Raw genomic sequence first — 24559 nt, 5'->3', positions numbered from 1 at the left:
GTAAGCTAAGGGCAGCAAGAGTGGATCAACTGATTCTATTTGCAAGCCAATAACTTGCAAAAGCAGGAGTGGGCATTCAATTCCAGTGGTCTGGCATCTTATGCTGGGTTGGATATTGTATGTTTTAAAAACATTTCATTTATTTATTTATGGCTTCTCTGGGTCTTCATTGCTGCATGTGGGCTTTCTCTAGTTGCAGCGTGTGGGCTTTCTCTGATTGCAGCGAGTGGAAGTTACTCCTTGTCGTGGTGCCCGGGCTTCTCATTACGTTGGCTCCTCTTATTGTGCAGCCCTGGTTCCAGGCATATGAACTCACTACTTGTGGCTCATGGGCTCTAGAGTGCGGTTTCACTAGTTGTGGTGTTCCACCACATGTGGGATCTTCCCGGGCCAGAAATTGAACTTGTGCCCCCCTGCATTGGCAGGTGGATTTTTAACCATTGGACCACCAGGGATATTGTCTACTTTTAAAACACCCTGTGCTGCCATCTTCATGGCCTTTCTGCTCCTCATCCCTCCTCCATCAGGGCTACTCTCTGGGATCCTGGCACAGAAAAAGTTAGCCTTCATGTCTGCAGACCCACAACTTTTACCCTCCCAAGTGTGCTGCTGATCTGTGCAGAACTGATAATTTTTGGGAAAATGGAGTAGAGTGTATAATTTATTGTAACATTCTTGGACCTGCCTAGGGAGAATTTGGCAACAATAGATTGGGTATTAGATTGGTTTTAGCTGAGTAGCTGTCCTCTTCCTTCTCTTCTTTTCTCCAGCATGGGATGGAAAATCCATCTCCAAGTTGAGCTCTAGATTAGTCTCCCTATCGTCTTCTCTGCACTTGAATGGCTGAATTTTCAGTCCGTGTGCTGCTGTGCACCTGTGGTAGCTTAACTTTGCTCTGGTTATTGTAACAAAAGGAGACAACCAGAGGGCTCAGCTTTGAGAGATAGACTCTCTCTTTCTGAATATTCAAATTGGAAGCAGTAAAATTTAAGGTCTGATACCCCATGTTATGACCATGTCAGTCCCCAACGGGGGAAGAAGTCTGAGCAAAGGGAGAGAAAATAAAGATAAAAAAATTCCTTAAATTAACATCTAAAAATTTCACCCTTGCCCAGTTTAATTTTGACTTCCATTAGGATTTAATTCCACTGTTGCACTCTCCATGGGGTTGGCTATTTTTGTATTCTTTTGGCTTTGTGAAATTGATAGGTACAATTTTAAATCATTTACTATGTACAAATTATTCTGTGAATTTCCTTTGAAAAGTTCAAAGAAGACATTTCCTTGAGAAAAGAAAGCTGAGAGGACTGATAAACCCCGAGTTATACCATCATATACGGCAATGAGAAAACCAAGGCAGTGCTTCATCAATTTTTAAATGAGATCAGAGGACAGAGGTGTCATTGAGGGTGTGGTACTCTGTGAGGGCTCTAGCATAGGGATAGTTCCTACAGTGAATTCTCTAGCTTGAGCTAGCAAATACATCAGTGACAGAATTTTGGTAAGTAAAGGCAGGAGGGCTTTGTTCATGCAAGGGAATGGCAAGAGTGAAATCATTTTAAAAAGTGTTTGAGTGATAAAATGAACTGGAGGAAAATAAAAAACAACAATAACAAAAGCTACCTAAACCACAGATACATAGAGTTTGCATTTCTGAATCTGTCTGTTCTCTTCATTGGTATGCGTCCTTGCTGACATTGGCCAACGTCTGCTGACCACCAAACAAGGACCCTTTGGCATCCTGTTCATTGTTCAGTGCCCAGGGAAGTGGCTTTCTGAGATGTAGCTTATAACTTGAGGGAGTAGCATTCATGGGTTGGAAGTGTGCTTTCTGCTCTGGGAGAACTGTCACCAGGATCTTTCTTTGATTTGCAAGAGAAAAGCCACCTCATCTTCCTTTCTTGAGAACTTTGTATTAATAATTAGCCATTGATTGTTAGCTATAGGGACTTTCCTTCCTCCCAGGAGGCCTAGGTGGAATCTTGAGGGGCTGGTTCTCCTTGTTTGCACAAAGTATGTGTCTGAAGACTCTGCCGTGGCATACTGGACTCAGAATAAGGCTTCCAGACTGTTCTACAGGGCACTTCAGGTCGTGGTAGAGAATTCTTTGGCTCTGGTGGCCTTTGACTTGTGTCCTCATTTTCCAAATTTTGGCTGTGTAGATGATGAGGAAAGATTGGGGGGCCCTTTGCAGAAAGAGACAAGAGCCAGCAAGTGTAGGGTGGGGGATGGTAGAGGAAACCAGAAAACCCAGTGTCCCCATGGCTGGACGTGAAAGAAGCAGAAAGGGACTGTGTTCTAAGAGGTCTAAAGACACATAAAGTTTCTAGGCAGTACTCTTTGTCTGTTTTTCTGATTTCTTAACCCTGGCTGCTTTGCATTAATATCACAACCAACTTTTCAGAGTGTGTGTGTGGGGGGGGAGGGGGGCAGGCATGGAGATAGGGAATGGAATTTGATAGAATTGCTGTAAACGATACAAAATTATTTATGTAAAATAAAACACAAGTTACTTTTTTTTGGCTTATAGTTTACCTATCGATATTAGAGTTTGGTGGTGTCTGACTCTTGTGACCCCATGGACTGTAGCCTGCCAGGCTCCTCTGCCCATGGAATTCTCCAGGCAAAAATACTGGAGTGGGTTGCCAGTTCCTTCTCTAGGGATATGAGGTTAACCATGGCATTTTTCTATTTCTTACCGTCTTACCAGCTTTATTGGGGGTATAATTAACGTATAATGTTGTGTAATGTTAAAGTGTACAACATAATGATTTGGTTTATGTGTAAAAGATGCAAAATGATTACCATATCTATCATCCTGTATAGTTGTAATTTTTTGGTGTGTGGTGAGAATGTTAAAAAAATCTCTTACCAAATTTTGAATACACAATACAGCATTAACTGCAGTTAATATGTGGTAACTGCATGTTATTATATCCCTAGAACTTATTTATCTAATAACTGGAAGCGTGTACCACTTTCACACATTCCCCTCATCCCATAAGTTATTATTTAATCTGTGACTGAGTAAAACTGTCAGAATTTCCATCAGGACAGAAAGCAAGAGCCAGTTATGCAGTACTGCCCTGTTCCCAACAACTTTTCCAAGCTAAAAGCCTCTGTCAGCTCTGGTTCCACCCTCATCGCAGACATTTGACTTGGAAGAGGGGTGATGGACATGTTCCACATCATCTTTCATTATTCGAGAGCTTCTCCCTCCTTGTCCCATGATGTCAGTTTCAGGGGTACTCCTGCTAGTTGGGTTTGGGTGTGAATGAATCCACATGAGTGCTAGACACAGTGGGGCATCCCTCTGCATGGGAGGCATTGTGGAAACCCAGAACTGCTGGAGCTCAGGTCTGGGATGGAGGCTCAGCATCATCAGGACCAGTTCACTGTTGCACACCTGGGCACCTGGAGGCCCAGAAAGGTTGGTTGGTGACTTGCCCAAGGTCATCAGTTGGCAGAGGCAGGGAACTCTAAGTCAGTACTGGGAATTCAAGATCAGAAACATCTTCCCTATCTGCAGCCTCTTATCTCCTGCTTCTTTTACTTCCCTGATGAAAAGGAGGTGGGACTTTTAGATAATATGATAATAACTGGAATTCTGGTTTGTGAGTCTTAAGGATACTTCAGGCCAGTGGCACAGGGAGGATAATCCTTATGTTCCCTTCAGAGAGGAAGCCAGTGATTAAAAAGTGATTAGAAAGAAATAAATTATACTGATAACCAATCTATTGCTTGTTATTTGTAGAAAAACTGGAAAATGCAAATAGGCATAAGGAAAAACTGAAAATAACAAGCTCTCATCTCCCGCAGATATCATCATGAATAGTTATCATTTTAGTTTTTAAATCTTTATTCTTCATGTCTACATGCACATATAATGCATGTGTATAAATACACACATGTATGTAACAATGAGAATTTTATAAAAAATGTTCATCCCATCTTATTATCTTACTTTTCCCATTTCATGTTGTCTTTAATATCTTCTCATGCATTCTTAAGAGTGCATTCCTGATGGGGTTCTCACTTTCATACTTGTATTTGAGCAAGAGTGTCTATGCATTATTATGTATTTATGCAGCACCATGAGGCTCTGTGTTGTATACTGCTAAACAGTGGACCCAAATTCTTTGGTATAAGGAGCTGGGAGATTGCAGCTTACATTTTCCTTCTTCCAGGAAGCTCCTGGCTGCTGCAAGGAGTGAAAAAAAAAAAAAAAAAAAACCAGGCAGAGGAGAGTTAAAGAAGACTGATTTGTAATAGTTTATAATGGCTGTTATTAATACAATTCACATCAATCATTCTTTATACTTTAAATTTCATTAGGGGAAAAAAACCCACAAAAAACCTTGGTTTGGGTTGCTGTGTTGTCAGAAGAGATGTAAATATAACCAAGACGTTGTTCCTCCTTTGTGACTAATCCCTTGCCGAGAGGGGGAGTGTGATAGTCGGTGAACCCAGCCTGCGTCTTTTAGTCTTTAAATATTTGTGATAAATCATTTGTGTGTGTGTGCATGTGTGTGTGTGTGTGCCCGAGAATTCCCCCCAGCACACAGAGGGGCGTTTCAGGAGTTTCAGAGGCAGTGTGGACTACAGACTAGCTAATCGCCTGACTAGTGATGCGAGAATCTTCTAGAATTGAAGCGGAGGCATCAGGACTTCAGAGAGTGTAAGTTAAGGACCATGCTGGGTTGGTCTTTTGCCAGAATAAAGAGTAGCGTCTGAGAGGGAAAAAATTGTAGCTTAGAAGAGTTAGGAATGGAAGTGGGTGGAAATCATACATTTCTAGAAGGTCATCCACCCAAATAGGGCCGATGCTAGCTAGGGTTGTTGGAAAGAGCAAATGATGTAATCTCTGTGCCGCTCTTAGCATGGCCTTCTTTATAGTTAGCACGCAGTAATTTGTAGCTTTAATTCTCACTGTGATTATGACCTTTGTCATATTATTTATCACACTGAATTAAGTTCCCAGAGGGGCAGCCATGCCTAGATATGTTTATGCTGGTGTAGTAGGAAATATTCTGGGACTAATTCCCTAGTTCAGTGAATCTCCTCTTTCCTTCCCAGTCCATCCCATCCCCAGTCTTAGCAACTTTGTCAGGATGCTTCCGGGGCGGTGATGTGTCCTGCGCCATTGCAGAGTGCCCTTTCAAGAGTGAGGTGGTTGAACCTAGAGGCTGTTATAGAGAGTGAAGCAAGCCTCAAAGAGAAAAAAACATATATCCTATATTAATGCGTTACCAAGTATTTGGAATCCAGAGAAAATGGTACTGATCTGCAGGACAGGAACAGAGATTCAGATGTAGAGAACAGACTTGTGGATGTCGTAGGGAAGGAGAGGGAGGGACAGGTCGAGAGAGTGCCATTGACGTGTATGCGCTGCCGTCGGTAAGCCAGACAGCTGGTGGAAGCTGCGGCGCAGTCCAGGGCGCTCACCTCAGGGCTCTGTGATGACCTAGACGGGTGGGGTGGCGGGGTGGGGTACCTGTATGCTTATAGCTGATTCAGGCTGTTTATAGCAGAAACCAACACAACATTGGGAAGCAATTATCCTCCAATTAAAAAAGGAAATTAAAAAAAGCCTCATGACTTCTGCAGTTCTAAGCATGCATGAACTTTCAAGCTGCCCTTCTGCACAGTTTTTCCCTCCTCCTTTCTCCTGGGGAGGAAAAATTACTTCTTGTTGTGAATAAGGCTACCAACATGCATCTTAATAGGGGAGAGAGAGGGGACGGGGATATAAAAGATGAAACCTTTAGTTCTGCAGTGGGGCGGGAACTTGGGAGTAAGAGCTTTCACAGCACTTGTCACAGCACAAGACAATTTGGAGAGGCAAAAGAGAGTTTGGGAAGTGTGGGTTAGACCTTGGATTCTCCTAAATGTTACTTGAAAACACATTCTGGAGAGTTGAATTTCTCTTCAGTACTTAAATGTGTTCGGGTAGGGTGTAAAGACTGAGCCATGTCAACTCCTATGGATGTAATAGGGCTACATGTATATGATCTGCTTGCAAATTCGTCTCTTTGGTCTTGTTTAGTTTTCTTTCTTTTTTAATTGCCTGGATGGGGGAAAGTCTTTCTTTGAATTTCCCCATAAACAATTCAGTGACTCTTGTTCCAGCTGCTTTACCTCATCACTTTGAATGGACCAAGATCTGACTTGTCAGATTAATCTCAGAAGCCAGAGAATCCCTCTACCCAAGGCTCTTGATGGATAGACGGGAGGGACTATGAAGGGGATCTATGCATAATGAACCTGAATGGGTTTTTTTTTTTTAAACTATTGAGCTCAGTGTAGATATCTGTATGCAATTTCAGGAGGAAGTCTATCTTCCCTATTAAGCTCCTGGGTGCCTTGAGAATTCCATAAACAGTAATGATCTCTTTGCTCTCCCTGTGTATGAATGGCAGCTCCTAATTGACTATTGCCATGTTTTTCTTAAAGCTCTATATTCTCACAAAATTTTTAAAATAATGTGATCAGCTGGTGCTTCCAGGTAGATCTCAGGCTCCAAAGTCACTGAATTCCTTAAGTGGTTAGAGATGCCCAAAGTAAATTTGTGAAGATTGCAAAAATGGTGGCAATACTGTAGTTCTAGGTGAATATTTAAAAAATTCTCTTTCAGAGGGCAAATCTAGCATGGTATGCTGATTAAGTTAACTGTCAGACCAACCCTTGTGTGATAGATACTAGGATTCTTCATCAGTATTTCATTTCTTGTCCTTATGGGCACACGGAATTTCATTTCCCAGCCTGGCATGTTGCAGTCCATGGGGTCACAAATAGTAGAACACAACTTGTGACTGAATAGCAATAACTCCTCTAAAGTTAGGCAAGATTTTTAACTCGCTTTGGCTAATGAGCTGAGGTGACATACTTTTTACTGAAGTAGAGTTGATTTCTACTGTTGTGTTGGTTTCTGGTGTACATCAAAGTGATTCAGTTATGTATATGTATATGAAACAGTTATATATATATGTGTATATATAAATATATTTCAAATTCTTCTCCATTATTATTTATGATACTGAATATAGTTCCCTGTGCTACACAGTAGGAACTCGTCTATTTTATATGTAGTATCTTGTGTCTCCTAATCCCAAACTCCTAATTTATCTCTCCCTACCCCTTCCCCTTTTGTAACCATAAATTTGTTTTCTAGCTCTACGATTCCTTCTGTTTTGTAAATAAGTTCATTTGTATCATTTTTAAAAATTCTACATATAAGTGATATCAAGTGATGTTTGTCCTTCTCTGTCTGACTTGCTTTGCTTTAGGTTCATCCATGTTGCTACAAATGGCATTATTTTATCCTTTTTTATGACTGAGTAATATTCCTCTGTGTGTGTGTGTGTGTGTGTGTGTGTGTGTGTGTGTGTGTGTGTGTGTATACCACATTGAAATAACATGTTTCAAAGCAGGCATGGGATTCACCATATTCCCTTCCCACTGCTGTGGTTATTGTTGAAGCTGCTTCCAAGAAGAATTCATCATTTGGAGTCCCTAAGCTATGATGAGAAAAGCCCTCCCCTACCAAATCAGCATCAGCTATGTATTGTAGGCAAGAAATAACCCTTTGTGATATTATCCCAATGACACGTTGGACTTTTTTTAATGAAGTGATTTTTATTTTATATATTTTTGGGCCGTGTCAGGTAGTATGTGGGATTCTAGTTCCCAGCCATGGACTGAACCTGCACCCCCTGCAGTGGAAGTGTGGAGTCCTGACCTGGACTGCCTGGGAAGTTCCTGGAATTTTTTGTTACTGCAGCTTAGCCTAGCCTACCCTTACTGGTATATCTTGGCTCCAATTCTTGATTCTACATCTTGGTTCCGACTCTTGATTTCAAGTCTCAGCTCCAACACTTAAGTTACTTCATTTTAACCTCTCTGAGCCTCAGTTTCCCCATTTCTGAAATGGTTTGGATCAGACTCTCTCTACAGTACCTTTCAACTCTAACAGCCTATAATTCTTCCCCTTTTAAATTAAAGAAAGAACTCTCCTGCCAATGCAGGAGACATGAGACTTGGGTTCCATCCCTGGGTCAGGAAGATCCCCTGGAGGAGGAAATGGCAATCCACTCCAGTATTCTTGCCTGGAGAATCCCACGGACAGAGGAACCTGGCAAGCTATGGTCCATAGTGTCACAAAGAGTCAGACACGACTGAAGCAGCTTAGCAGGCAAGCATTGTTCCTTTTAATAATTCTGGCCTTTCCTTTCCAGACTAACTCCAGGCTGGAGTTCAAACCTGAATTTTACCATTTGCTTGCTTTGTGACTTTGGGCAAGTTACTCAATCATTCTAAGCTCTATTTTCCCCTCCTAAAAAATGGAAAAGCAGCTAGCTCGTGGGCTCATGTGGATTAAATTAAATGCCTAGTTGAAGTAATTTGAATAGTGTGGTCCACAATGCCAGCCAATCAGGGGTCTCTAATCAAATTCCTGCCCATTCCAATCTCAGAAGAAGAGGTAATGCTCATGTCTGCTCTCCTGATGCTGGGGGCTCCGGGCGACATGAAATCCAGAGGGCTTGGCCTGTTTTACAACACCTGTTAGAGAAACAAATGTTGCAGATCATCAACTAGACTAAGGGAAAAAGCAGGTATTAAGTGAAGATGTACTTAAATTCTGGAAGTATTGATTAATGAAGACAGCTTGAAAGCACTTTGCTTAAAATCTTATCTCAGCTACCAGAGTGGAGATTACTTAAAGCTGTACTTTTCCCCTTTGGAACTTTAAATAATGAAAAAGAGATCTTTATGTTCAATTTTATTCTGGATAATTACTAGATTATTTTGTTAAATTTATTTCCTGGGTCAGTCTCCTGAGTTGCAAGTTTTATGTTTATATCCCCTGAGGCGCTTTGCTGGTTTCCTCCTCGCCTCCCTTCACCCTCCCCCCACTTTCCCTTCCTTCCTTTTTAGGTTAATAGACTCTGTTTTAGAGTAACTTTACATTTACAGAAAAATCGAGGAGAAAGTAGAGTTACCATACAACCATCCCCTCCCCTCCTAGTTTCTCCTGTTACTACCATCTTGCATTAATTAGTGTGGTACATTTGTTAACTTGATGAACCAATAGCTTTACATTATTACTAACTAAATTCCCTAGTTTATATTAGGGTTCCACTTTGTTATATAGTCTATAGATTTTGACAAATATGTCACATTTCCACCACTAAGTGTCATACAGAATAGTTTCAGTGCTCTAAGATTATGTTTCACCTGTTCACGCCTCCCTCCCACCTCAGTTCAGTTCTGTTCAATCGCTCAGTCATGTCCGACTCTTTGTAACTCCATGGATCACAGCACGCCAGACCTCCCTGTCCATCATCAACTGCCACAGTCCACCCAAACCCATGTCCATTGAGTTGGTGATGCCATCCAACCACCTCATCCTTTGTCGTCCCCTTCTCCTCCTGCCCTCAATCTTTCCCAGAATCAGGGTCTTTTCCAATGAGTCAGTTCTTCGCATCAGGTGGCCAAAGTATTGGAGTTTCAGCTTCAACATCAGTCCTTCCAATGAACACCCAGGACTGATCTCCTTTAGGATGGACTGGTTGGATCTCCTTGCAGTCCAAGGGACTCTCAAGAGTCTTCTCCAACACCAGAGTTCAAAAGCATCAATTCTTCGGTGCTCAGCTTTCTCTATAGTCCAATTCTCACATCCATACGTGACCACTGGAAAAACCATAGCCTTGACTAGATGGACCTTTGTTGACAAAGTAATGTCTCTGCTTTTCAACATGCTGTCTAGGTTGGTCATAACTTTCCTTCCAAGGAGAAAGTGTCTTTTAATTTCATGACTGCAATCACCATCTGCAGTGATTTTGGAGCCCAGAAAAATAAAGTCAGCCACTATTTCCTCATCTATTTGCCATGAAGTGATGGGACCGGATGCCATGATCTTAGTTTTCTGAATGTTGAGCCTTAAGCCAACTTTTTCACTCTCCTCTTTCACTTTCATCAAGAGAGTCTTTAGTTCTTCTTCACTTTCTGCCATAAGGGTGGTGTCATCTGCATATCTGAGATTATTGATATTTCTCCTGGCAATCTTGATTCCAGCTTGTGCTTCCTCCAGCTCAGCGTTTCTCATGATGTACTCTGCATATAAGTTAAATAAGCAGGGTGACAATATACAGCCTTGACATACTCCTTTTCCTATATGGAACCAGTCTGTTGTTCCATGTCCAGTTCTAACTGTTGCTTCCTGACATGCATACAGGTTTCTCAAGAGGCAGGTCAGGTGGTCTGGTATTCCCATCTCTTTCAGAATTGTCCACAGTTTATTGTAATCCACACAGTCAGTAGCCGCTGATCTTTTTACCGTCTCTATAGTTTTGCCTTTTCTAGGATGTCATTTGTACACAATATAATAGGTAGCCTTTTCAGACTAGCATCTTTCACTTAATAATGTGCATTTAAGTTTCCTTTCCCTGGTGGCTCAGATGGTAAAGAATCCTCCTGCCAATGCAGGGGACCTGGGTTTGATCCCTGGGTTGGGATGATTCCCTGGAGAATGAAATGGCAACCCACTCCAGTGTTCTTGTCTGGAGAATTCCATGGAGAGAGGAGCCTGGCAGGCTGCAGTCCATGGTATCACAAAGAGTTGGACACGACTGAGTGACTTTCACTTTATTCTTTCATGTCAGGGCTTAAAAGCGAATTTCTTTTTACCACTGAATATTATCTCATTATATAGATGTACTAGTTTTTTATCCATTTATTTATTGAAGGACATCTTGGTTGCTTCCAATTTGGGGAAATTGTGAATAATACTGCTATAAACACTTGTGTTCACATTTTTGTATGGCCAGAAAATTTTTACTCATCAGGGTAAATATCTAGGAGTAAAATTACTGGATTGAGCCTACATTTAACTTCGTAAGAAACAGCTCAACTGTCTTTCAAAGTGACTGCACCATTTTATGTTTCTGTCAGGAGTGGATGAGAGTTCCTGTTGCTCCACATCCTTGTCGGTTTTTGATACTGTTGGTGTTTTGTATTTTAGCTATCTAATAGGTATATGGTGGTGTCGTCTTGTTTCAGTTTGCAATTCTCTAATGACATGCATTGCAGAGCATCTTTTCATGTGTTCTTTGATGAACTGTCTGTTAAGGTCTTTTGCCCACTTTTTAAATTGTCTGTAACTTATTGTTGAATTATGAGTGCTTTGTGTATATTTGGATACAAATCCTTTTTCAGATTTATGTTTCACAAACACTTCAAATCTTGGCTTGTTTTTTCATTCTCTGAACAGTTTTCTTTTGCAGAATGAAAGTTTTAAATGTTAATGAAGTCCAACTCATCAATTTTTTTTCCATCATCAGTTATGCTTTTTGGATTGTATATGAAAAGCCACTGAAAACCCAGGTCACCTAGATTTTGTCCTATATTTCCTTCTGGAGGTTTTATAGTTTTGTGGTTTACATGTAGGTCTATTATCCATTTTGAGTTAATTTTTTAAAGGTATAAGTTCTGCATCCAGATTGTTTTTTTTTTTTTTGCATGTGTATTTCTAGTTGTTCTAGCACCATTTGTTGAAAAGACTCATTTCTCAGTTGAACTGTCTTTGCTCCTTTGTCAAAGGCTAGTTTACCATATTTGTGTGGGTTTATTTCTGGGCTCTGCTGTTATGGGCTCTTCTGGTTTCTGCCTTATTTGTCAATTACCCTACCAATACCACACTGTCTTGATCACTGAAACTTTATACTAAGTCTTGGAGTTAAGTAGTGTCAGTCCCTGACTTTACTCTTCATCAATATTGCATTGGCCATTCTGGATCTTTTCCCCTTTCTGTAATAACATTAGAATCAGATTGTTGACATACAGAAAGGAACTGCTGAGATTTTAATTGTGCTTGCGTTGAATCTGCAGCTCAAATTGGGAAGAACTGACATCTTGACAATATAGAGTCTTATCTGCATGAACATGGAATAGCTCTCCATTTAGTCAGATACTTTTTTGTTCCTTGCATCAGAATTTCGTAGTTTTCCTCACACAGATTTTGTACACATTTGTACCAGCATGTTTAATGTTGTTGGTGGTAATGTAAATGGTGCTGTGTTCTCAATTTCAACTGACAGTTGTTCTTTGCTAATATATAGGAAAGCAATTCACTTTGGGGGGCTGCTCTGGGTTTTCATGGCTGCACGCAGGCTGTCTCTAGTTGTGATGTGTGAGCTTCTCATGGATGAGGCTTCTCTGGTAGAGCCCAGGTTTAGAGGGTGCGGGCTTCAGTAGTTGCTGCCTGTGGGCTCAGTAGTTGCAACACACAGGCTTCGTTGCCCTGCAGCACGTGGGATCTTCCCAGACTAGGGCTCAAACCAGTGCCCCTGCATTGTAAGGTGGATTCTTCACCCCTGGACCACCAGGGAAGCCCGCAATTCACTTTTGTATATTTTGCTTTGTATCCTGCAACCTTGCTATAATTACTTTTTAGTTCAAGGAAATTTTCTTTTGTCTGTTCTTTTGGGTTTTCTACATAGACAACCACGTAATCTTCAAATAAACAGTTTTATTGCCTCCTTCCGGATCCGTCTGCCTTTCATTTGCTTCTTTTATTTATTTATTTGGCTGCACCAGAATTTAGTTGTCTTTTATTTCCTTCTTACTGCATTAACTAGAACTTTCAACATGATGTTTTAGAAGTAGTGAGGAGGCTGTCCTTGCCTGTATTTGATCTTAGTGAGGAAGCATCTAGTTTTTCTCAGTTAAGTATGATGTTAGCTTTGACTTACAGCATCTAGTTTTTCTCTGTTAAGTATGATGTTAGCTGTTTGGCAGATGTTCTTTATCCAGTGAAGAATCATTTCATTTTTAATCATTGACTATAATAACCAAATCAAGCAGACTTGGTTTTAAATATCGACTTTGCTACTTTCTAGCTGTGTTGACCCTGAATAAGTTAATCTCAACCTTGGATTCCTTAGCTTGAGATTAAAAAAAACACACACACACACACACAACAAAACACTTTTGAAATTGTGGAAAGGATTGGAATTGGAAAACTCTAAAATCATTCAGAGTTTCAGTTAAGTGGCTCAGTTGTGTCTGACTCTTCACAACCCCATGGACTGCAGCATGCCAGGCTTCCCTGTCCATCACCAACTCCCGGAGCACTCATTCAGAGGCGAGTGCCTTTAAAAATTGGGGCTGACAGTGGCACTAAACCCGGAAACAGGAAGAAGAGTAAAAGATGGGGAAGAAAGAACCTTTTGAGTACTGGGCAGTGGTAGAAATCGCTAAGAACAGTGGACACATCAAATATGACTCCCCAAACATTGGGATGGATCTGTGTGCCAGTCAGAAGAGAGACAGCCCTTTGACTGAGTGCAGACACACAGCCCATCCTTAGGATGAAAGCTGTGGAACCCTGGAGAGATAACTGAGGTGGAAAACACTCAGAAGAAAAGCAAAGAGATGGACCCATTACTGACTAAACCTCTCTCCTGCTCAGTCACCTTGACCACCCTTCAGAAGACGCCATTCAGGACTCCGGCAGAGGAGTGAGTGGCCAACCTGTCCTGGCTGCTTATCTTCTTGTGGATGCAGCTTTCTTTTATTTCTTCCATAGGGCCCCTTTATCTTCCCCAGCCTTGATACAAGTAAGCTACTAGCTGTGAGGATGGCAGTATATTTCTGTCTCCTCAGAGTGTGTAGAGGCTACCACAGAACTGAGGTAATGGTTTTTGACTCTCTACCAAAGACCCTAGTGGGTCTAGGAGGCCACTTTTGTCTGGCCTTTACTTTTAGCCAGATACTTGTTTTCAGGCAGTTGTTTTTTTTCCCCAGTAAATATCTGGCTTTAGTATTTGTTTTGTTATTTTCTAGCCTTTAGGTCACTGCTACAGTCATAATTAATGCTATCCTTTCCCTGACATTATAAATATGTATTGTTTACAAAGTGCCTTTAATCAATCTAGCCTATATTTTCCTAGTTATATTAGCCATAATATGCTGATTATTACTATAAAGGAGATAAATATTCAGAATTAGATCTTCAGCTTCTTGAAACCTTGGTTTTAGCTTTTATATTTCTGAGAAGAGTAACACAAATGAAAAACTTTTAATTTCTGTGTAAGAACCACAGATTGAACCATGAGAGATTCCTCTATACTTGTTTTCCTTTAAATTTATCTTCATTTAAACTGCCTTAATATTACTTCTTTCCTCACTGTCTGAGGATGATGCAATTTTCTAAATATATGTCACAGCCAGATATTAAATACCAGTTACTGGCTGCAATAGGAAGGAACAATTAACAAAGTGATATATCACTTGCTATTTAAATTCCAATTATAAAAGCTAATTCCTTTCTAATATGATACTCTGTTTTGGTTAAAGCTGTGGTGTCTCCCAAATAAAATGTATGAATTTACACACATATACTTGAACTTTTTAAGTATAGATATAAACAGCATTTTTTAGGTTACTCAATCAAACCATATCTTTCTTAAATCAACCAATGCTTATTCTTCACAATAGAAGCAAAACTGTTCAGTTTGCCAGTTTCTAGTTCTATCTTTCATTTATCTGCCAATGAAAGTGAATGGATTGAGACTCTTAATTCATGCAAGAAATGTAACCACCTGTTCCTAGAAGACACTCATGCATGCATGCATGCTAAGTCGCTTAAATTGTGTCTGACTCTTTGCGACCCCATGGATTGTAGCCCACCAGGCTCCTCTGTCCATGGGATTCTCCAGGCAAGAATACTGGGGTGGGTTGCCATGCCCTCCTCTAGGGAAATCTTCCTGACCCAGGGATCGAACCCACATCTGTTAGTCTCCTGCGTTGACAGGCAGGTTCTTTACCACCAGCACCACCTGGGAAGCCCAGAAGACATGCTCCTGGCAGCAAACTGAGTGTGCGGTTGCTGTTTTGGGCCTCACCATTGTCTGGAAGACCCATTTGGAGTCTCTAATGGGAATTGGATTCTTCCTTCCCAGGTGGAAGACCCAGCAGAGACTGACAAGGCTGCTTTTCCCTAAATGTGCAGATGTGGGGGCCGCCCCTTCTCAAGAGCAGCTCCTGCAAGTGAAGAGTTCCAAACAAAAGGGCCCTTTGAACGAGAAACTCACAACCTTTATTACTAGAAAACTAGGTCTGGCAGCCCCACTTCTGTTTGTCAGAGAGGGTTCCTGGGGTGCTAGCCCCAAAATGAACTGTTTCCAGCATCCCGGTCTGTACTTCACATTCTTCAGACCACTGCCTGCTCCCCTCATCTCAGTGATCCTCTCTGCAGTCTGGCCTGTGTTGGGCCCTTCTTCCCTCCAAAGGTCCTAGAACTTGCAGTGGCTGGACAGAGGGCAGCTCAAACTTGTGTCCACTGAGGACTTTTCCTGGCTATGAGGATGCTTCTGAGCAGTCAAAGGAAAATTCTTTCAAGGAACCCTTTCAAAAGCCTCTAGTTTGCCTCAGATTAGGGTTGTAAACACATTTCTCTAGGGGCTAGAGAAGTGAGGGAAGTGGAAGACTGGGTGATGATACGTGGAAATGTGGTAGATTGCAGGGCTCCCCCACCATAGAAGAGGCAGTGATCCTGAGCTGAGCAAACCTTCATGGTCTACCTTCCAGACCCTCTACCTTTTCAAGAGCAGCCAGCATCCAGATATCATGTGCAGTCTCCCAGTTTAAAGACACAGAAACACCATGCTGGCCAAATAGAACCTGTTGGTAGATGGACTTAACTCTCTGATTCTTTAGTCAGTAACCTCTGACTGTGTTTCACATCAGCACAGTTACTCTCCCCGTCTCTTCTGCTTGGCTTGAGGCACTGGTTTACCTCCTCACCAGAGGCAACATGTTGAGCATGATGAGCAGAAAGGTCAACTTGTATTGTCAGAAACAACAAGGAATTTTGTTGGCATCCTTGGAAGTCCACACTTAGGGAGAGTGGACTGACTCTCCCTGACTGATGATCTGCGAACACAAGCTCCACTTTCCTTGTAAATAGTTTGGTTTCAAAATGGCTGCAGCAGTTCCAGGCCTCAGGCTTTTATGTAACAACATCCAGAGTGAACAGAAAGTCTCCTTCATAAGCTCTTTCAGAAGAGCAAGTGAGAACCATCTCAGAAACGTCAGTCAGTTGCTCCTCAGGTCTCATTGGCCTAAACTAGGTCATGTGTCTTTTCCTGAACCAATCAGATAAGGGAAGTGAGAAAACCCTTTCACTAACTGAGCTTGAGTCTGGAAGGAAATAGTGGCTTATAGTGTCCTGAGGCTCATGTTCTTTGTGTCCACCTGTGTTTGCACATAACGTTTATGCACATGCTTGTGCATACCTGAACTGAACAAAATCTGGGTTCTTTTAAGAAAGGCAAAGGCGTGTATGAATGCTGGGCAATTAACTGGTGACATCTGTGCTAATATGGTTTCTATTTTATAAAACGACGTCTCTCTAGATCTGGTATAATGGTCGATAACCCAGTGCTTCTTCCTGCCAGGGTTCAAATTCTAGTAACTGGGGCACTTGATACTGTTCCCTGATCCCCATACCATTGTTTTCTTCTGTCTCTACATAGAGAAAAGGGGGAATTTTGCAAATTGGGTTCCTACAACTGCTTGGGCATAGATGTAGGACCTGGATTTGACACACAAACTTAACTTTTCTGTGTCCATTTAAAAAATCTGTAACATGGGGAGAACATGAGTTACCTGATAATCTACCTGTCATTAGGAGGTTAAATGTATGTAACACAGTTCTTGGGGTTACAGTAAGTGTTCAGTATATAGTAATTATCATTATTATATTCATACCTTCATTCCTGAAGTTATCTATTCAAACCCTAAATACTGGTTTATAGCAACACATTAAGTATTTTGGGGATTGGTACTCTTTTCCTCATTTAACCAATATCTAAAAAGTAGCAAAATGTCTTGAATATATGTATGTATAACTGAATCACTTTGTTTTACATGTGAAACTAACATAACATTGTAAATCAACTGTATTTCAATAACATTTAAAAAATTTATATAAAAAGAAATTCTTCAGCAAAACAAACATCTTGACCTGAAGTTTTAGGAATTAGGGATTGAAATCCACCATACTTTTTCACTGAAGACAAGCATGGCAACCCACTTGAGTATTCTTGCCTGGAGGATCCCATGGACAGAGGAGCCTGGTGGGCTGTGGTCCATGAGGTCAAGAAGAGTCTGACATGACTGAGGAAGTGAGCGCAGCGCACACAAAAATGTTAAACAGCAATATTTACAGTATTTTAGGATAGTCTTTGTCAATTCACAGTGCGCTGTAGGTTGTGTGGGCCAGCTTTGGGATGCGAGTTTGTGTATGGTAAACTGATTCTTCTTTCAGCCCTGAGACTATATAACTTCATTTAGAGATGCCATCAAAAGTCTGTATTTCAGGTGTTTTCTTGAGGTGTGGACCATACATCCTGCTGACCTTTGTAAAAGGCCCTGCTGACACATTTGTGCCCTATTGTTCTCCACGTGTGTGAAATGCTGTTGTGATTAATAAATCACAACTTGTGTAACAGCTCTAAGGAAGCTAGTTGATTTCTCTTTACTCTTCAGTTGGTACTAAAAATATAACTGCTGTCTTGTGGGAGAATCAATGAAATTTTGACATTAAAAAGAAGTCTTTATATTAATACTTGAAATCCTTGGTAACCACTTCTCTGTGTAGACCTTGAAGGATTGGGGTGAAAGTCAACTAATTCTACTATGTTTGAAGAATCTCTAAAAATAGGACTAGGTGTCTTGCCTGAGACTCACTGTTAGTTTCCAGAACCTAGGTTTTCCATGAGAGAAAGCAGTGCCTCGTTTTTTTGATTCAGTAACACTCAGCGTGCTAGACACTGGCTTAGGTAGACACTAAGAGTGTCAACAATGGCCTCTACCATCAGAAACCTCAGGAGGAAACCAATGGAAGGTCTGAGTCATTCACCAGAGCTCTAGGGGTGAGAGGTGTGGGGTAGTACCAGCGATCACCCCTAAGCTCATTCGCTGAAGTGAGATGTGTGGGACTGGCCGCTGGACTTCTACGCCCTTGCATTACTGATCCCCGGACAGACTTTTCCAACTCTTGATACTGGGCCCAGGTGGTCTTTTCGTTTAGGCAAGTGCTGGGCTTCATGCATAGAAATGAGACTGATAGGAATTTCCATGACTTAAGAGCATTGTCATGCTCTCCAGGCAGGAGTGGAACAGAGCAGAACATGAAGATGTAAACTGGCTTCCTTGGCAGGAGGAAGCAACACAGAGCATCTAGAGATGATGAGATTGGCTGACAGCCTGCAGATTCTGTTTCTGTTTCAGATTTTGGGCAGTTTCTGTTCTCTAGGCTGGAAAAATCTTTGATCTTTCTGACTGAGGAATAGACAGTTCAGGCTGGAAAAATCTTTGATCTTTCTGACTGAGGAATAGACAATTCACAGGGGAAAATGGGCTTTTTTTTTTTCTTGAGAAAAAAATGCACCTTCTGGATACAGATACAATTTTTGCACTTTTCCCACATTGGGAAAATTTCTCTAGGCCAGTGCTTCTCAAACTTGAATGAGCGTATGAATAACTGAGAGATCTTGCTGAAGTGTAGGTTAGGTTCACTGGGTCTAGGACAGTGCCTGGAATTCTGTGTTTCCAACAAGCTCCCTCCTAAGTGATGCTGAGTTTGCTACAATATTGCTGCACTGAGAGTGGTGCTCTGAGGAACGGAGACCTGGAATCTGCGTGGAAGCCTAGATCCATGGGAACTGGCCTCATCTCTTTGGTGGGAGGCATTGATCCCTGTTTCCGATGCAGTTGTATTATGCAGTCACTACATTGTCTGTAGTGGTATTTCCTTCTCTCAAGGTTCTTAAGTAGTCAGAGATATTGCTTTAGAGTATATGTTGGTTGCTGTGCTTAATCATTAAAAAAATCTTTGTTGTTCTTTGGAGTACTACATCTTCTTCAAGGCACAGTGCTAGCAGTTGCTGTCTTGCACAATCAAGGCCTGTTCGATCTCCCATCATTACAAGGCATTGCCTTAACCCATAGGTCTTGTGTGTCTTGCATATGTTGAGGGTAGTCCACCAGAGTAAATTCTGCTGTGGAGAGCTTGGCAATCTAATCATAGAATGTTAAACTTGTGTTCTGTTCAGTGATTTGATCCTGCAGCTGTATCTAAGATGGACAGGTTGCAGAATAAATCTTTGAAAGGTACTATATCCATTGATTATATTCTGGACATCAAATTTAGTTGTCATCAGATATAGCTTGTCATTTGAGCATCCTGGTTTAAAAACTATTACAGAAATCGATCCATTTTGATGTTTTGTCCCTTTTGAGCTACATCAAATGGGTTCTCTTAGAAAGAAAGAAAAGGTTAAAAGCTCATCCAAATTTATATTCAAAGGTGATTTCAGGAAAATTGAGGCTTCATATCACAGTATGTACTTATAAGCACTAATCCTTTGTTCAGTGCACTGCATCCCAGGGCAGTGAATGACTTCTTCATCTGGTGGTAGTGGTTTCTAATGAAAAAATAATCATGTAGCATAGACGAAACCAATCTTCCGAAATTGTTTTAAAGTGGATTGAAAGAGTGGCTCTTTTAAGGTCTCTGATTTCTTCATTTACTTTTGTAGGTCATATTCCATCCCTGCAACATTCCATGGGTCTGTCAGCAACTTTGATTGAAGCAGAAAGTTATCAAATATCCTGGTGAGGGCTTGGAAGGGTCCTTGCTATTAAGGAGTTTTGTTGTAATGGTATTTATCTTAATCAGATTTGGCTGATACGTCTCTTACTCATAGAACTTTAGAGGGAAAAATCAGCTAACCAACTTAGAATCTAGTCCAACCAACTCATTTTACTGATGTGGAGACAGCTGGGAAGTTTGCTCAAGGTCACCCAGACCTGTCTCTGAATCCCAGTCCTGGGCTTCCCCCCAACCCCTGATCTACCACATGCTTTTGTATGTTGATTTATGGATGTGACATGTCTGTGTTTTCTACCTTCCCTGATGGGAATTGGGGTGGTTCCACTGATACATTCATTGCATTTCCATACCATCTAGACCCTGCGTCCTAGCAGGGTCACAGTAGGTTCACCAATGCTCTAGAGAGGCAAAATGACACAGAGCCCAGATTCTGCAGCCTGGTGGTCTAGGTCAGATCCTGCTTTGCTCCATACATATTTTGTGACTTTGGGCAAGCCACTTTAACCTCTCTTTAGATATAAAATGGGGACCTTCCTTGTAGGGCAATTGTGAAGACTGAATGAATGAATACTACAGAACAGTTGGAGCAAGCAGCCAGATGTGTAGTATGTGGAATTGTGTGTGGTTTTGCAAACTATGGATCTCTACTAGGCATTGAGCTGTGAAATCAGTGTTCTAAATCATTAATAACTTTCTAGAAAGTAAATGGCAATACTAGAATTAAATAGTCAAGAGTGCTGCATCTATCCAGGACACTGTTTGGTGTTCTTTTGGTTCCTTTTTTGGTTTCCCTTTGGTTTCGCGTGTGTGTGTGTGTGTGTGTGTGTTTGTGTGTGTGTGTGTGTGTGTTTGTAAAATGACTCACAGTGTGAAAATGAATTTCTCACTGTGGATTGCACTCAAGAGTTTGGAAGCTGTGCTCCAGAGGTTGGAATGACTGAGTTGATTTCTGTACATGCAGACCTATCGAGGTGCATGAGGCACATGTTAGACATGAATGTACAAGGCAAGCTCTGACTGAAACATAAACGTGCTTCTTTTGCAGAGGGAGACCAAAGGGCAGTTTCTTATTGACCACATCTGCAACTACTACAGTTTACTGGAGAAGGACTACTTTGGCATTCGTTACGTGGACCCAGAGAAGCAGCGGGTAAGAGTTGACCACCATCTAGATCCATTTTGGGGAGGCACTCAGCCTTTGAGGGTGCTGAATAGGTTCTTCTTAGACCAGTTGTGATGCATTTGACCTCATAATTATTGATCACATGGTTATTGACCAGCCCAGGGCATGTGTATATATGTCTGTGTGTGTATAAGAGTATATAAGAGTTTGGCACCGTTCTCACTGGGCTTATTGAGGCAGGGGGAAGGGAAATTTAACCTTAGGCCTTTCCAGAAAGCTGCTCCCACCTGACTGAAGAGAGAATGTTGTGCTCTTTGAACCCAGAGTTTGCCGAAGCTTCTCAGACAGTCGTTACGTAAAATCTCATTATACAGAAAAAGCCACCTTTCACTATAAAAAGCCATTGTTAGAGCAAGTAACAAGGAGGTGATTGCCTGATGGGCACGAGGTTTTCTTTTAGGGTGATGAAAATGTTTGACAATTGATAGAGGTGTTAGATATACACTATTGTGAATGTTTTAAACGCCACCTGAAATGTATCCTTTAAAATGTTATGTTAGTGAGTATTGCCTCAATTAAAAAAAAACTTTGGCAGATTATAGGTAAAGTGTTAGTTTCTCAGTTGTGTCTGACTTTTTGTGACCCCATGGACTGTAGCCCCCCAGGCTCCTCTGTCCATGGGATTCTCCAGGCAGGAAGACTGGAGTGGGCTGCCACTTCCTCCTTCAGGGGATCTTCCTGAGACAGGGATCGAACCTGGGTCTCCTGCATTACAAGCAGATTCTTTACCATCTGAGCCAGCAGAGAAGCCCCAAAGTTACTTTGAAAGCTTTCTCCTTGGGAACCACCAAATTTGTATTTCTTGGAGTAGGAAATGGCAACCCACTCCAGTATTTTTGCCTGGAGAATTCCATGGACAGAGGAGCCTGTTGGGCTACAGTGCATGGGGTCACAGAGTCGGACATGACTGAGTGACTGAGTATACTGTATTCCTGTTCGTGGACACATGTATCCTTCCTGGCCTCTGTTGGTGCATGAGTAGTCTTGCTTTCTGCACGGGGGTACCAGTCTAAGAGTGTTCAGGTGTGGCATCTGCCAAACTCACAGTGATATGGGTCCCTCACATTGAAAAGACCCCAGAATTCTCCATCCCAGCTCCTGCCACCTAGGGCTTCTCATTCCTGCATGGGTCCCAGCTATGCCTAAAAAGGCCCTGTATCTGCTCCAGTCTCTGCTCTTACCCTACCCTACTGATAAGCATAGCAGTGTGTGAAGGGATCAGCTGGGGGTGACTACCCTTTTTAATTTGCTCTCCTCCTTACCGGTGGCCCTGGTCATCTTCCTATTTCTTTTTCCCCTCCTAGTTCTTGGATCTTATACAGTGAGGGAGAGGCTCACAGAGTGTTTTTTTGTAAAGGAGGAGGATATTGAAGGGATAGATTAGTTTTCTGAAACATGGAAAATCTTTTTTTTTCATTTATTTTTATTAGTTGGAGGCTAATTACTTTACAATATTGTAGTGGTTTTTGTCATACATTGACATGAATCAGCCATGGATTACATGTATTCCCCATCCCGATACCCCCTCCTGCCTCCCTCTCCTTCCCATCCCTCTGGGTCTTCCCAGTGCACCAGGCCCGAGCACTTGTCTCATGCATCCAACCTGGGCTGGTGATCTGTTTCACCCTAGATAATATACATGTTTCGATGCTGTTCTCTCGAAACATCCCACCCTCGCCTTCTCCCACAGAGTCCAAAAGTCTGTTCTGTACATCTGTGTCTCTTTTTCTGTTTTGCATATAGGGTTATTGTTACCATCTTTCTAAATTCCATATATATATGTGTTAGTATACTGTATTGGTCTTTATCTTTCTGGCTTACTTCACTCTGTATAATGGGCTCCAGTTTCATCCATCTCATTAGAACTGATTCAAATGAATTCTTTTTAATGGCTGAGTAATATTCTATGGTGTATATGTACCACAGCTTCCTTATCCTGAAACATGGAGAATCTTATCTGCATTTCAGTAGGACCTTATCTTCCATAAAGGGATATAAGACAGTGGCTCAGAGGAAGGAGATTTTGGTTTCCTGTAGCACTTGCAGGAACCCTTGAATGAACCAAGTATTTACCTGAGTAAGAGGAAGGTAGCAGGACACTGTGAGGATGTGGGGCTGCTATGAGATCATGGAGGGGAACATGGTATTTACTATTGAGTAACAGTGACTCCCAGACTAGCCCTGCAACTAAGTCAGTTTAGGTGTTCGCTAAAATCGGTTAGTATGGACCTTATTCTAGACCTCCTGAATCAGAATTCCTGTGGCTAGGGCCAGGAATAGGTATTTTAATTCATCTTGATTCTAATTTTGATGCGGCCATCCTAGCTTTGACTTCTGACCAGTGCTGGAGACTATGGCATAAAGACATTCATAGACATAATTTCTTATGGCCTATGAAGATATTACTCTTGTATGGAGACAGTTCAAACCTTTGTCTCTTGCGTCTCCTGCATTGGCAGGTGGATTCTTTACCACTAGCGCCACCTGGGAAGCCCCATGGAGAGAGAAACCGGCTCAAAAACATTGTTCCTTGCCCAAGTAGCGAGTAGCGAAGTGATGAAGTAAGGGTATGGGTAGCGAGTGGTGAAGGAAGTACTTGAATTTAGAATTATGGTTCAGAGTTCCCCTGGCCACACAGACTCTATGAACAACATCAGTCATCTAACCACTGCTATTTTTATGCAAAATTAACAGCCTACCTGCAGAAGTATTTCTAGCTACCATTAGTTGAGCATTTATCATATGTCAGGAATTTTACTCATATGGTCTTTAGTCTTCCCCAGAACACTTCAAGGAAGGGGGAAACTGAGGAACAGAGATACAGTTACAGCTAGTAATTGTAGGAGGAAGAATGGGATTTAAAACCACACTATTTCCATTTTATCTTTCAAGTGAAAATTTGAAACACAGCCTAGATTAGGAACCTATGAATCTTTTTGGTAAGGGACTATACAGAAAATATTTACGCTTTGTTTGGTGACTGATAAAACTTCTGTTGCAGTTCCTAAGTAATTAAATTCTAATGGAACGTGGCCGTAGACCTACCTAAATTAGTGGATGTGTGTGTGTTCCAGTAAAACTTTTTCTCCAGTGAAAGTATTTCACAAAAAAGACAATTGGTCATAGTTTGCTGACCCTTGGCCCAGACAATCACTGAATATCACTTAAATGCATTAGCCTTTTTTGTCCCTCTTAACCCTCTCACTGGGGAGATTCTGGATAAAACATTAATAAGCAAAGTCTTTTGAATTGGACTCATATACATATGAATTCATGTTCTTACATACACATAGATAAATACAGAAATGAATATGTATGGGTATTAAGGTGGAGGGCTAGTATGTATATGTATATTTCCATGTTCCATCCATGGAGGTGGCTTAGAGGCAATGTACCACAGTAGTAATGAGCACACCGAGCTCTCAGATCTTGGTTTCAAATACCATGTTAAAAAAAGGAAGAAGAGCTTCTTGTGGAAATGGGTGATTCTAGAGCCAGTATAGGGAAATAACAAGGTGAGCCTGGAGCATCATGTGGCACCAGGAAATTTAAAAAAAAAAAGTCAAAAACCCAAAATGTAGAGCACTAGAAAACGCACTGAGTCAACACGAAAGAACTGCCAGTGACCAGAACTGAAACAACTGAAGTGACCAAAACAGTAATAGTATTAAATTATAATCCTTAGAATAAAATAAATA

General features: G+C 41.4%; 1 protein-coding gene across 2 annotated transcripts in view; it reads left to right on the top strand.

The window, feature by feature from the left end:
• The window catches only part of FRMD3 (FERM domain containing 3), a 325040-nt gene that overhangs the window by 127633 nt on the left and 172848 nt on the right, over positions 1-24559 (top strand). For both annotated transcript variants that reach the window (XM_065947120.1, XM_065947119.1), the window contains exon 2: positions 20724-20828. In XM_065947120.1, the coding sequence (XP_065803192.1) occupies positions 20724-20828 (105 nt within the window). The remainder of the gene's footprint in view (positions 1-20723; positions 20829-24559) is intronic.

The sequence above is a fragment of the Muntiacus reevesi genome, chromosome 10 (genome assembly GCF_963930625.1).
Source record: "Muntiacus reevesi chromosome 10, mMunRee1.1, whole genome shotgun sequence".
In the NCBI taxonomy this organism is placed as follows: domain Eukaryota; kingdom Metazoa; phylum Chordata; class Mammalia; order Artiodactyla; family Cervidae; genus Muntiacus; species Muntiacus reevesi.
This window is presented reverse-complemented; position numbering and strand designations above follow the sequence as displayed.